Below are 13540 nucleotides of genomic sequence, written 5' to 3'. Positions count from 1 at the left end.
ACCTTTCCCAATCTTCTCGCCCACCACTCTTAGCTACTCTAAACGCCTCCGCTTTTAATTTAACACTTTCCTTCACCTCCTTCGTTATCCACGGCTTGAGGTTCTTGCTTCCAGTCTGGACGAGAACCAGGGAGGTGAGGTTGGTGAGCAAACTGCTCACAGTACAGTGATGCAGACGCAGGATATAGGCAAAGAGAAGGTGATAAGGAACATAGTCGTAATTGGGGATAGAGGGGTTAAGGGTATTGACACTGTCCTGTGTCACAATGACAAAGTGCACAGAAGGGTGTGTTGTCTGCCTAGTGCTCGGGTCCAGGATGTCACATCCGGGCTGCAGAGGAACCTGGAGTGGGAGGGTGAGAATCTGGTCATTGTAGTACATGTGGGTGCCAACGACGTAGGCAAAATGCAAACTGAGGATCTGGGGAGGGAGTATGAAAAGCTGGGAATGGAATTAAAAAGTGGTTATCTCTGGATTACTACCTGAACCGTGTGCAGACGGGCGTAGGGTTGATAAGATTAAGGAAGTGAATGGGTGGCTCAGGGATTGGTGTGGGAGGAATGAGTTTGAATTTATGGGGCATTGGCATCAGTATTGGGGTAGGTGGGACCTGTTCGGGTGGGATGGGGTTGGTCTGAACCATGCTGGGACCAGAGTCCTGGCGAATCGTGTAAATAGGACTGTAGGTAGGGCTTTAAACTAATTGGGGGGAGGAGGGTGCGAGGGTAGGTGACATTACGGGGTCTAAAGTTAAGGAGAGGGTACAGGTAAGGGAAGAGGCTGAGGATGTCCCAATAATAAAGGGAGTAGGGGGTGTGAGTATGGTTGGTGGCGTTCTGGCAAATAGGGTCCAGGTGAAGGCTGGGATGAAGGCACTTTATCTAAATGCACGAAGCATTCGAAGTAAAGTGGATGAGCTGGTGGCGCAGATCAGCATAAATGGATATGATCTGGTGGCCATTACAGAGACGTGGCTGCAAGGTGACAGGGACTGGGAGCTGAATGTCCAGGGGTATCAAGTGTTTAGGAAGGATAGGCGGGAGGTAAAAGGGGGGTGCGTAGCTCTGCTGATTAAGGATAGCATCAGGGTGGTAGCAAGGGATGATATAGGAACCAAAGAGCAGAAAGTGGAATCGTTGTGGGTGGAGATTAGGAACAGCAAAGGGAGGAAGACGCTGGTGGCTGTCGTCTATAGGCCCCCAAATAATGATCTGGAGGTGGGGCGGGCTGTTAACGCGCAAGTAAGTGCGGCTTGCAGGAATGGAACGGCGATAATTATGGGGGATCTCAATCTACATATTGATTGGCTGACCTATGTTGGACGAGGTGGGCTCGAGGAGTTGTTCTTGGAATGCTGCCGGGATAGTTTCCTTGAACAGTGAGTGTTGGAGCCGACGAGGGAGCGAGCTATCTTGGATCTGGTGTTATGTAACGAGGCGGGTAGAATTAGGGACCTTGCGGTGAAGGGTCCTCTTGGGGAGAGTGATCATTGTATGGTGGAGTTTCTGGTGCAGATGGAGGAGGAGAAAGTGGGTTCCCGGACATGCGTCCTTTGTTTGAACAGAGGGGAGTACGGTAGGATGAGAGAAGAATTGGCGAATGTTGACTGGGGGTGCGCGTTGGAAGGTAGGTCTGCTGAGGAGCAGTGGAGGATCTTTAAGGAGATCTTTCTTGGTGCTCAGCAGAAATTTATTCCGATGGTTAAAAAGGACCGTAGGAGGAGAGGTAATAAGCCATGGATAACGAAGGAGGTGAAGGAAAGTATTAAATTAAAAGTGGAGGCATTGAGTAGCTAAGAGTAGTGGGTGAGAAGAGGATTGGGAGAGGTTTAAATGTCAACAAAGAAGTTGATAAAGAAGGGTAGGAGAAACTATGAAGCTGGGCTAGCGCTTAATATAAAAAAGGATAGCAGGAGTTTTTATAAATATATAGAAAGGAAGAGGCTGGCTAGGGTGAACGTTGGACCCTTAGAGGATGAGAGGGGGGACTTAGTGGTAGGGGATGGGGAAATGGCTGAGGCCTTGAATAACTTAAATGTAATGTACCCCTATGATTTACCTTGCTATTGGTGATGACATCACTTGCTGAAAATGGTGTCAATTGGGAAGTAAGTAACATTGGACTCAGATCTGCATTTATCCATCCAAGCTGGACATTTTATATGTTTGAGGTGGCATTAATAAGACCATAGGACCAGAATTAGGCTACTTGGCCCATCAAGTCTGCTCCGCCAGTCAATCATGGCTGATTTTCCTTTTTCTCATCCCCATTTTCCTGCCTTTCCCCTATAACCCCTGATTCCTTTATTAATCAAAAACCTATCTACCTCTATCTTAAAGACACCCAATGACCTGGCCTCCACAGGAAAAGAATTCCATAGATTCATGTCTCTGGCTGAAGAAAATCCTCCTCATCTCCATTTTAAAGGATTGTCCCTTTACCCGGAGGTTGTGCCCCAATTCTAGTTTTTCCTACGAGTGGAAACATCCTTTCTACCACTCTATCCAGGCCTCACAATATCCTTTCAATAAGTTTCAATAAGATCCCCCTCATCCTTCTAAACTCCAGTGAGTACAGACCAAGAGTCCCTCATGTGACAAGCTGTTCATTCCAGGGATCATTCTTGTGAACTTCCTGTGAACCCTTTCCAAGATGTGGAGATGCCAGCGTTGGACTGGGGTAAACACAGTAAGAAGCCTGACAACACCAGGTTTAAGTCCAACCGATTTATTTGATAGTAAACTCACAAGCTTTCTAGGTTTGCCTCTTTGTCAGGTGAATGGAGAGTCCTGGCCTCAGACAGAGCATATAACAGCACAGACAGTTTACAGATTACTGATTACTATTCTAAATTAGTATTCTGTAAACTGTCTGTGCTGTTATATGCTCTGTCTGAGGCCAGTACTTTCCATTCACCTGACAAAGAGGCAAACCCCGAAAGCTTGTGAGATTACAATCAAATAAATCGGTTAGACTTAAACCTGGTGTTGTCAGATCCTTTCCAAGGCCAGCACATCCTTCCTTAGATATGGGGCCCAAAACTGCTCACAGTACTCCAAATGGGTTCTGACCAGAGTCTTATACAGCCTCAGAAGTACATCCCTGTTCTTGTATTCTAGCCCTCTCGACATGAATGCCAACATTGCATTGCCTTCCTAACTGTTAAGCGAACCTGCACGTTAACCTTAAGAGAATCTTGAACAATGACTCCCAAGTATCTTGTGTTTCTGAGTCCTAAGCATTTTCCCATTTAGAAAATAGTCTGTGTCTCCATTCCTCCTTCCAAAGTGCATAACCTCACACTTTTCCACATTGTATTTCATCTGCCACTTCTTTGTCCATTCTCCTAAACTATCCAAATCCTTCTGCAGCCCTCCTGCTTTCTCAATACTACCAGTCCCTCTACATATCTTTGTATCATCTGCAAAGTTAGCAACGGTGCGTTCAATTCCTTCTTCCAAATCGTTGATGTATGTTGTGAAAAGTTCTGATCCCAGAACTGACCCCTGAGGCACACCACTAGTCACCACCTGCCAACCTGAAGAAGACCCCTTTATCCCCTCTGTGCCTTCTGCCAGTCAGCCAATCCTTTATCCATGCCTGGATCTTACCCTTAACACCATGGGCTCTTAACTTATTTAACAATCTCCTATGTGGCACCTTGTCAAAGGCCTTCTGGAAATCTAAATAAATCACACCCACTGGTTCTCCTTTATCTAACTTCCTTGTTACCTCCTCAAAGAACTCTAACAGATTTGTCAGACATGACCTTCCCTTGACAAAGCCGTGCTGACTCAGTCCTGCTTTATCATGCACTTCCAAGTACTCTGTGATCTCATCTTTAATAATGGACTCTTAAATCTTGCCAATGACTGAAGTCAGCTTAACCAGCCTATAATTTCCCGTCTGCTGCCTCCCTCCCTTCTTAAACAGCGGTGTTATATTAGCTACTTTCCAGTCCTCTGGTATCCTCCCTGCCTCCAGTGATTACTGAAAGGTCACCTCCAATGCCTCCACAATTTCCTCAGCTATCTCTTTTAGAACCCTGGGTCTAGTCTATCTGGTCCAGTGATCTCTCCACCTTCAGACATTTCCGTTTCCCCTGAACCTTCTCCTTAGTGATGGCCACTACTGTCAGCTGTGCCTACTGACTCTCCTGGGGCTCTGGCATCCCACTGGTGTCTTCCACTGTGAAGATTGATGCAAAGTAACTATTCAGTTCCTCTGCCATTGCTTTATTTCCTATTATTACTTCTCCAGCTTCATTTTCCAATGGTCCAATCGTTAATTTTGCCCCCTTCTTACCTTTTTATATATTGAAAAAAACCTCTTCTTTTATATTACTAGCTAACTTACACTTCTCCCGTTATTGCTCTTTTAGTTGTCCTCTGCTCGCTTTTAAAGGCTTCCCAATCCTCTAGCTTCCCAATAATCCTTGCCATTTTGTATGCTTTTTCTTTTGTTTTTATGCTGTCCTTGACTTCCCTTGTCAGCCATGGATGCCTCATCCTCCCCTTAGCATGTTTCCTCCTCCTTGGGATGAGTTTCGGTTGTGCCTCCCGAATAACACTCAAACTCCTGCCATTGCTGTTCCACTATCTTCCCTGCTAGGCTCCCTTTCCAATCAACTCTGGCCAGCTCCTACCTCATGTCTTTGTAGTTACCTTTGTTTAATTGTAATACCGTTACATTTGACTCCCAGCTTCTCCCTCAAACTGCAGGATAAATTCTATTATATTTTGGTCACTGCTGCCTAAGGGTTCCTTCACTTAAGCTCCCTAATTAAGTCTACTCCATTATACATCACCAAATCCAGAATTTCCTGTTCCTAGTAGGCTCTGTCACAAACTGCTCCAAAAAACCATCTCTTACACATTCCACAAATTCTTCTTTTCCTTGGAATCCACTACCTACCTGACTTCCCCAGTTTACCTGCATATTGAAGTCCCCCATGATTATTGTATTATTGCCTTTTTTATGTTGCCTTTTCTATTTCCTGATTTTTCTGCCCCACATCCTGACTACTGCTAGGGGGCCTGTGCATAACTCCCACCAGGATCTTTTTTATCTTTGCAATACCTCAACTCTATCACAGAGATTCTATGCCTTCTGACCCTATATCATTTCTTGCTATCGATTTAACTGCATTCCTTACTAACAATGCAACCCTGTCCCCTTTGCCCATCTGCCTGTCCTTCCAATAGGACACAGATTCTTGGATATTTAGATCCCAGCCCTGATCCTCTTGCAGCCAAGTCCCTGTGATTAATACTTGGCTTACTCATTTTTCTGTTCCAGTGTGCTCAGCACAAGTCCATTACTATTCTGCTTTGCAACTCAGATTCCATCTTGTCTCAAATTCATTTGAATACTGCAGTTACTTGTGATTGGAAGGACTTCTCGATATTTGCTGATGCATTTTCAGTTTTATGGGATACTTCAGATTGTGCTAGCAACAATTGTTAAAAGCCTCCTGGTAAATCAATCTGAATGTTTACTGCAGGTCTGATGTATGACTTCATAGCCACTTTATTGTTTGGAGAAGTTTCCTTCAAAGATTTCAGATATCTCCTTCTTCTGTAATTGTAACCAGACATGAAAAGTATATTAACAGAAATGGACCTCGAATCTATGTCAGTTCCTATTACATTGACTTATAATGTTGCACTCAACTTCAAATGTTTAATTCAAATGACTTGGCTCTGGGTTCTGATTTTTTTTCTATCAGCCGTAGCCCTCAATGAGTTTAATCTTATTTGTTCTTCAGAATTTTTCCCTCATGCTTTTGGATTTTATCATTTTTATGACATTGTTCTGACTTCAGTTATATTTTTTGGAACGGCTATCAATACAAGCTGAACTCTTCAGATATTGTCAACAAGATGTTGGATGGTCATCATCCAGAGCTGATTCAAATTCCATACTTTGGCAGGCAGAATGTTAACAAAGCTGAACACAACCTCTTCGCCTAATTTCAGTTCATAGATCCACAGAGTAGTCGCATAGATTATTTTATTGATCTTCAAAAATACTCTTCAGACTTATCAATTGAAACTGACTGTAAAAGTTTTATCTCTTCCAAGATTGCCCTCTTTCTTCTTCCTCAGTTGGTATAGCATGCAGTGAATTATAGAATAAAGATAAGTCACATTGCCAGCAGTGCTGGCCTTCTATTGATCAACATCTTATTTGTAACCAACTTTGCTAACTATTCTATCATCATTGTTAAAATGTTCCCCGGTGAGTTAATTATTTTTAATATATGGAATATAACTAAATAGGAAGGGAATGAAAACAAATGTTGGGAAGACTCAGCAAGTCTGGCAGCATCTGTGGAAAAAGAAATAGAATGAAACTGTCAGAGCTGAAAAAGAGTCATACAGACTCAACATTCATTCTGTTGCTCTGTCCCCAGATGCTGCCAGACTTGCTGAGTCTTTTCAGCATTTTCTATTGTTATTTCAGATTTCCAGCACCTACAGTTTTTGCTCTTATAAATAAAGAGGAATTTTAATTTGTAAATTATCCTCCATCAGTAAGGCACTGTATTGTACAGTAAAATGATACAGCAGGTGAAGCTTATTAGCCTGGCTTTTCAAAAGTTATTGAAGATAGTCCTACTCCTCTGACCTTTCCCTAAAACGTAAGAATTTTTTCACTTTCAAATATTTATCCAGTTCTGTAAGTAAAAATTACAATTGAATCAGCTTCCACCACACTCTTCAGGCTATTCATTCTAGCTCATGACAGCTTGCTGTATATTTTTTCTCCAAGTGGCATCTTTGTCCTTTTATTAATTGCCTTAAGTCTGTCTTCTGGTTACTGTCCTTACTGACACTGGGAATTGTTTCTCATTATTTCCTAAATCTTCTCATCATTTTTAAAGTCGTACTTGCAGTGATTCTTTTAGCCAATTAAATATTTTAAAAGCACTGTGACTTTACCTCAAAGGTATAGGAATTAGAATACTAACTATTATTAAAATGGCAGTCTGATTCTCTATCATCCTGAATTTCCCACCCTTTACAAAAGAGAGAGGTTAGGTAGCTAAGACAATTCTGTGTCATTCCAAGGATAGCTTGTTAATGAGGTTAACAGAAGTGATTTTTTTTTAACCTTTATAATTGATAAGCAGCCTGCCACATAATTTAAACATTTAACTTTTATTCCAGAGTGGCAGAGAAGGAAGAAGAAAATAAAATGTCAGCCAGCAACCTTGGAATTATTTTTGGACCAACCCTCATTCGGCCAAGGCAAACAGACGCAACTGCATCATTATCTTCTCTTGTTGATTATCCATATCAGGCTCAAATGGTGGAGCTATTCATAACCCACTATGAAAAAATATTTGCTTCTACGCTGACTCCATCATCACCATCAGAAACTGAAAATTTATTAATTGGTGAGAAAGACAAGATTGTGTCTTTATTACAGGAAGAAGGTTTGACACAAAACAAAGATCACCCAATAACTAGCAAAGAGGTAAGTGCTAGTTAACATTAGAAAAATGATTACAAATGAAGCATAGAAATTATAAGATACAGAAAAAAGCCTCTTGGCACATCATGTCCATGTCAACCAAAAAAATGAACATTCAGCCTAATTCTACTTTCCATTTCTTGTTCTATAGCCTTAGAATATAAAAGTAGGGAGGTCTTGCTGCAACGTACAGAGTACTGGTGAGGCCGCAGCTGGAGTATTGTGTGCAGTTTTGGTCGCTGCATTTGCGGAAGGACATATTGGCCTTGGAGGGAGTGCGGAGGAGGTTCACTAGGCTGATACCGGAGATGAGGGGGTTGGACTCTGAAGAGAGACTAAATAGACTGGGTCTACACTCGTTGGAGTTTAGGAGGATGAGGGGGGATCTTATAGAGACGTATAAGATAATGAAGGGGATTAATAGGGTAGAGGTAGAGAGATTCTTCCCACTTAGAAAGGATAGCAGGACTAGAGGGCACAACGTCAAGATAGGAGGGGAGGGGGTGCACAGTTTAGATTGGAGTTGAGGAGGAACTTCTTCACTCAAAGGGTGGTGAATCTCTGGAATTCTCTGCCCTTTGAAGTGGTGGAGGCTACCTTGCTAAATATATTTAAGTCATGGGTAGATAGGTTTTTGACAGACAAGAATTAAGGGTAATGGGGAGAAAGCGGGAAAGTGGAACTGATCCACTTCAGATCAGCCATGATCTTATTGAATGGCGGAGCAGGCTCGAAGGGCTAGATGGCCTACTCTTGCTCCTATTTCTTATGTTCTTATGTCAGTTACAGCATTTCAAGTGCATATCCAAGGGTTTTTAAATGCAATGAGTGTTTCTACCTCAACTGCTCTTTCAGGGAGTGAGTTCCTGATCTTCTTCACCCTCTAGTCTTTCTGCCAAATACTTCAAATCCATACCCACGATTATTGACCTTTCTGCTAAGGGAAATAGGTCCTTCCTATCCAGTCTGTTGAGACCTATCGTGAATTTGCATATCTTACTTAAATCTCACTTCAATTTCTCTGTTCTAAAGAAAATATTCTTGGATTATCCAATCTTTTCTCTTAGCTAAAACTCTCCAGCCATGGCAATGTCTTTATAAATCTCTGGTTCTTTAGTACAATAATATCCTTACTTTAATGTGATGAGAAGAATTGTATTCAGTACCCTAGCTGTGGCCTAGCTAGTGTATTATATAGGTCTAGCTTAACCTCCTTGCTCTTTATACTCTAGGCCTTGAAAACTGAAAGAAAGTATCTTGTTTACCACCTTGCATACCTGTCTTGCTACCTTCAGGGAAATGTGCGCATGTAATCCAAAGTCCCTCTGTTTCTGTATTCCATTTATTGTGTATTCTCTTGCCTTGTTAGCTGTCTCCAAATGTATTACCTCACATTTCCCCAGGTTGAATTCCGTTTAGTACATTTCTGTCCACCTGACTAATTCGTTGATAAGTTATGCAGTCAACAGATTTCTTTTTCATTATCAACTACACAATCAGTTTTTGCATAATCTGTAGCCCACCTGAAATCCCTACTCAGAAATATAGAGTTGGCATTCCTGTCTACCTGCTGTAAGCCATGTTTCAAGAATAGCTATGATATCATATTTCAAAGCACTTATCTGTGCCCTAAGATCATCTGCCTTATTCACTCAACTCTTTGGGGGTGGCACAGTGGTTAGCACCATTACCTCTCAGTGCCAGGGACCTGGGTTTGATTCCCAGCTTGGATCACTCTGTGGAGTTTGCACATTCTCCCCATGTACTCGTGGATCTCTTCCGGGTGCTCCGGTTTCCTCCCACAGTCCAAAGATGTGCGGGTTAGGTTGATTAGCCATGCTAAATTGACCTAATGTCAGGGGATTAGCAGGGTAAATATGTGGGATTACAGGAATAGGGCCTGGGTGGGATTGTAGTTGGTGCAGACTCGATGGGCTGAATGGCCTCCTTCTGCACTGTAAGAATTCTATGATTCTTTGCATTGAAATAAGTAACGATTTCACTGATCAACTCCTGTCAATTTTTTTTAGCTTTTTCTCCAACCTCCATACTTATTGATTTGCTGCCTTTTCCAGCTTTGCTTCTTCTGAATCTATGCTCAGGCCCATACACTGCATGCTAGTTTAAACTCCCTCACAGGTACTTTTCTGTTATTGGTCACAGCCCTGCTGAGGTCCAACCCATTTTGTTTATGTAGGTTTAATCAGCCCCGGAACTAGTTCCAATGATCTAAACATCTAAAAACCTCCCATTCCTGCTCGTGCACCATCTCTCTGGCCATGCATTTATAAGAAATAGGAGCAGGAGTAGGCCATCTGGCCCTTCGAGCCTGCCCCGCCATTCAATAAGATCATGGCTGATCTGTCGTGGCTCAGTTCCACTTTCCCGCCCTCTCCCCATAACCCTTAATCCCCTCTCTTATCAAAAACCCATCAACCCGCGTCTTAAAAATATTTAGCGAGGCAGCCTCCACCACTTCAACGGGCAGAGAATTCCAGAGATTCACCACCCTTTGAGTGAAGAAGTTCCTCCTCAACTCCGTTCTGAACCGCCCCCCCTTTATCTTGAGGCTGTGCCCCCTAGTCCTACTGTCTTTTTTGAGCGGGAAGAGTCTTTCCACCTCTATCCTATCCATCCCATTCATCATCTTATACGTCTCAATGAGATCTCCCCTCATTCTTCTAAACTCTAACGAGTACAAGCCTAGTTTATTCAGCCTCTCCTCATAGCTCAACCCCCTCAACTCCGGTATCAGCCTAGTAAACCTCCTCTGCACTCCCTCCAAGGCCAAAATATCCTTGCGCAGGTGCGGCGCCCAAAACTGCACACAGTACTCCAGCTGCGGCCTCACCAATGCCCTATACAGCTGCAGCAAGACCTCCCTACTTTTATATTCAATCCCCCTCGCTATGAAGGCCAGCATCCCATTCGCCTTCCTGACCACCTGCTGCACCTGCAGGCTGGGTTTTTGCGACTCATGCACAAGGACCCCGAGGTCCCTCTGCACCGTCGCCTGCTGCAGTTTTTCGCCCCGTAAGTAATAGTCCTTCCTACCATTCTTCCTACCAAAGTGGACCACCTCACACTTGCCAACATTAAATTCCATTTGCCATTTCCTGGCCCATTCGCCCAGCCTATCTAGATCCTTCTGCAGACTCTCCACACCCTCCGCACAATTTGCCTTTCCCCCAATCTTGGTGTCATCAGCAAATTTCGACACCCTACACTCGGTTCCCTCCTCCAGATCATCTATATAAATGGTAAATAGCTGAGGCCGTTTATTTGCACTATTCGTCTATTTCTGTACTCACTAGTGGATGTCACCTGGAGTAATGCAGATATTACCAACATTTGAGATTCTATGTTATAATTTCTTTCCTAGGTCTCTTAAATCTATCTGCAGGACCAAAACATTCTTCATATCTATATCATTGTTACTGATAACAAAGGTGTAATCTGGCTATTCGCCTTCTCATGCTCCCTCTCAGTACTCTAAATCGACTCGGTGATATCCTTGTCCACTGGCACCAGGACTGCAACATAACATCCTGGAATTACACCTGCAGCACTTAATTCCTGCTCTCTTAAATGTTGAATCCTCTAATACTGTTGCTTTTCTGATGTTCCAGCTCAACTCCAGCCTCTCTAGCTAAGCCATTGATGGCACGATGAGTTTGACCTTGGCTGTACACGTCACATAAACTATTGCCCTCACGAGTGTCAAAACTGAATATCAGATAACATGGTGCACTTGGGGTCTCTTGCACAACCTGCCTGATCCTCCTTATCTCTGTACCTGTTACCTATTCCTTCCTCTACCCACAAACTCTTAAGATGCAGGATGACCATCTCCAGAGCTGTCCGTGTAGTTCTCAGCCTCATAGATGCACTGCAGTGACATTAGCTGTTCCTAAAGCTCAAGCTCCTCCAGTTGACAAGACTTCTTTTGCATGTGATTGCCCAAGACGCAGATATTTGAGATTCTCAAATGGCACCAGTATGCATTAGAAGAGACTGAGGTGTCCTGTGATGCCCCTGTTAATTAAGCAACAAGCTAAACTTAATAGAAATGAACTGAACAATGATTCCTGAAAAATAATTTCAGCTACTCATCACAAAGTCCCCTTAGGCTATCCAAGGAGCAAAGAAAATTACAGTGCAAGAACAGGTCCTTCAGCCCTCCAAGCCTGCACTGACCATGCTACCCAACTTAACAAAGAAGATGATCCAGTTGAAGATTGCTACAGAAAGTGGTGCTTCTGAGAATTTGCCTTTTTTCCCTTCTGCCTATAATAATTTGAACGCATTTTAAATTACTGTTCAGAGCACTTATGGGATGGGACTGGGTGATGAAGGTGAATATTGAAGAGGAAGAAAAAGAGAATTGGCAAAGGCAAGGCTGAAGAGAGCCTGGAATGGGGGTGATAAAGAATTTATGGTATAGATGTAATTGCCACTATTGAAGCAGATTACGTGAAATAATCCTGTCACTCCAGTATGTCAAATATATATAAATAATGTATGGCTGGAGCAAAAAAGGATGGTGATGAGACAGCGGAAATAAGAAAGAAAATAATCTTTCTTAATTCTCCTTGTGGTTTATTCTAATCAATTCTGGAGAATACAAATCCCATTGCTAAATGGGGTCTGTTTTTAGTTTAACTCGACAGTGGTTTCATAAATAGCTTCCACAATCCATAAAAATTTGGTCACTACATGTCATGTGTGTCATTAACTATGTGAGCACTCCATATGTCCTGTCAATTACATACCATTAACTGTACAAACTAAAACATGCACTGATTCCTCAAATGTTTTAAGTATTTGCTGTGACACAGTTAAGGTAAAAATAAAGGTGCAATGTTTTGGTATATTGCTTTATTACCACCTTAATTTGCAAATTAACATTATTTTACATTGGCAGGGTTTTAGATTGTCAGGAATTGAAAGGGAATCTTCAGAAATGGCATTTTCCAGTGAGATCCTAAATGAGGAGAAGGATGCAAAATGGAAAAGAAGCAGCAATGAATCAGGTTTGTAGCAAAATACTGCAGATGCTAGTAAGTGTTGAATATACTCACCTGTGGGCCAAGAAGCAGAATTAATGTTTCAGATCAGTGACTTTTCACCAGAGCTGGAAATAGTTAGAAATTATGTTTCTTCTAAATTTTACCAGTTCTGATGAAAGGTGATTGATCAGAAACATCAAGGGAGCAATCTTGCCAAAAGAATTCTATGTGCTGTTCAAGTGTGAAAACAGGAGAGAATTGTGCCCTTTTTTTTTTGGGTGAGCTCCCACACATATTCATATGGCACTTGGAGGGAAAATCTGAGGCAAAATGTGATTCTTGCCAGTAAAGGGAGTGCATAGAGCCTGGTCATACAGCTCAGCAGCCAGCTTCCCAGTAAGGGTGCATAGAACATAGAACACTACAGTACAAACAGGCCCTTCGGCCCACGAGTTGCGCCGATCACATCAACACCTACCAATCAATAGACCTATCTATAACCCCCAATCCCATTAAATTCCATATACTCATCCAGAAGTCTTTTAAAAGACCCCAGCGAGTTCGCCTCCACCACCACTGACGGCAGCCGATTCACTCACCACCCTCTGAGTGAAAAACTTACCCCTAACATCACTTATGTACTTGCCTCCCCGCACCTTCAATCTGTATCCTCTCGTAGCGACCATTTCAACCCGGGGAAATAGCCTCCGAGAATCCACCCTATCCATTCCACTCAACATTTTATAAACTTCTATCAGGTCGCCTCTCAACCTTCGTCTCTCCAGGGAAAAGAGTCCCAGCTCCCTCAACCTAACTTCATAAGGCATGCTTCCCAGTCCAGGCAACATCCTTGTAAATCTCCTCTGTACCCTTTCAATAGCTTCTACATCCTTCCTATAGTGAGGCGACCAGAACTGCGCACAGTTCTCCAAATGAGGCCTGACAGGAGTCTTATAAAGTGCAATTGTGCAGCCGCCCCAATCTCCCACTGTGTGGGAGTACAGTGCACTGGGAGATCTGTCATCTTTCCCCTGCCGCTGCCACCCCTCCC

The 13540-nt window shown here is 42.9% G+C and overlaps 1 protein-coding gene across 5 annotated transcripts in view; it reads left to right on the top strand.

The window, feature by feature from the left end:
* The window catches only part of LOC145347622 (rho GTPase-activating protein 29-like), a 115464-nt gene that overhangs the window by 98721 nt on the left and 3203 nt on the right, over positions 1–13540 (top strand). For all 5 annotated transcript variants that reach the window (XM_080195259.1, XM_080195260.1, XM_080195257.1 and 2 more), the window contains 2 exons: positions 7174–7483; positions 12405–12513. In XM_080195259.1, coding sequence (XP_080051385.1) covers positions 7174–7483; positions 12405–12513 — 419 coding nt within the window. The remainder of the gene's footprint in view (positions 1–7173; positions 7484–12404; positions 12514–13540) is intronic.

Source organism: Carcharhinus amblyrhynchos, chromosome 9 (assembly GCF_965287045.1).
Source record: "Carcharhinus amblyrhynchos chromosome 9, sCarAmb.v2.hapA, whole genome shotgun sequence".
NCBI lineage: Eukaryota > Metazoa > Chordata > Chondrichthyes > Carcharhiniformes > Carcharhinidae > Carcharhinus > Carcharhinus amblyrhynchos.
This window is presented reverse-complemented; position numbering and strand designations above follow the sequence as displayed.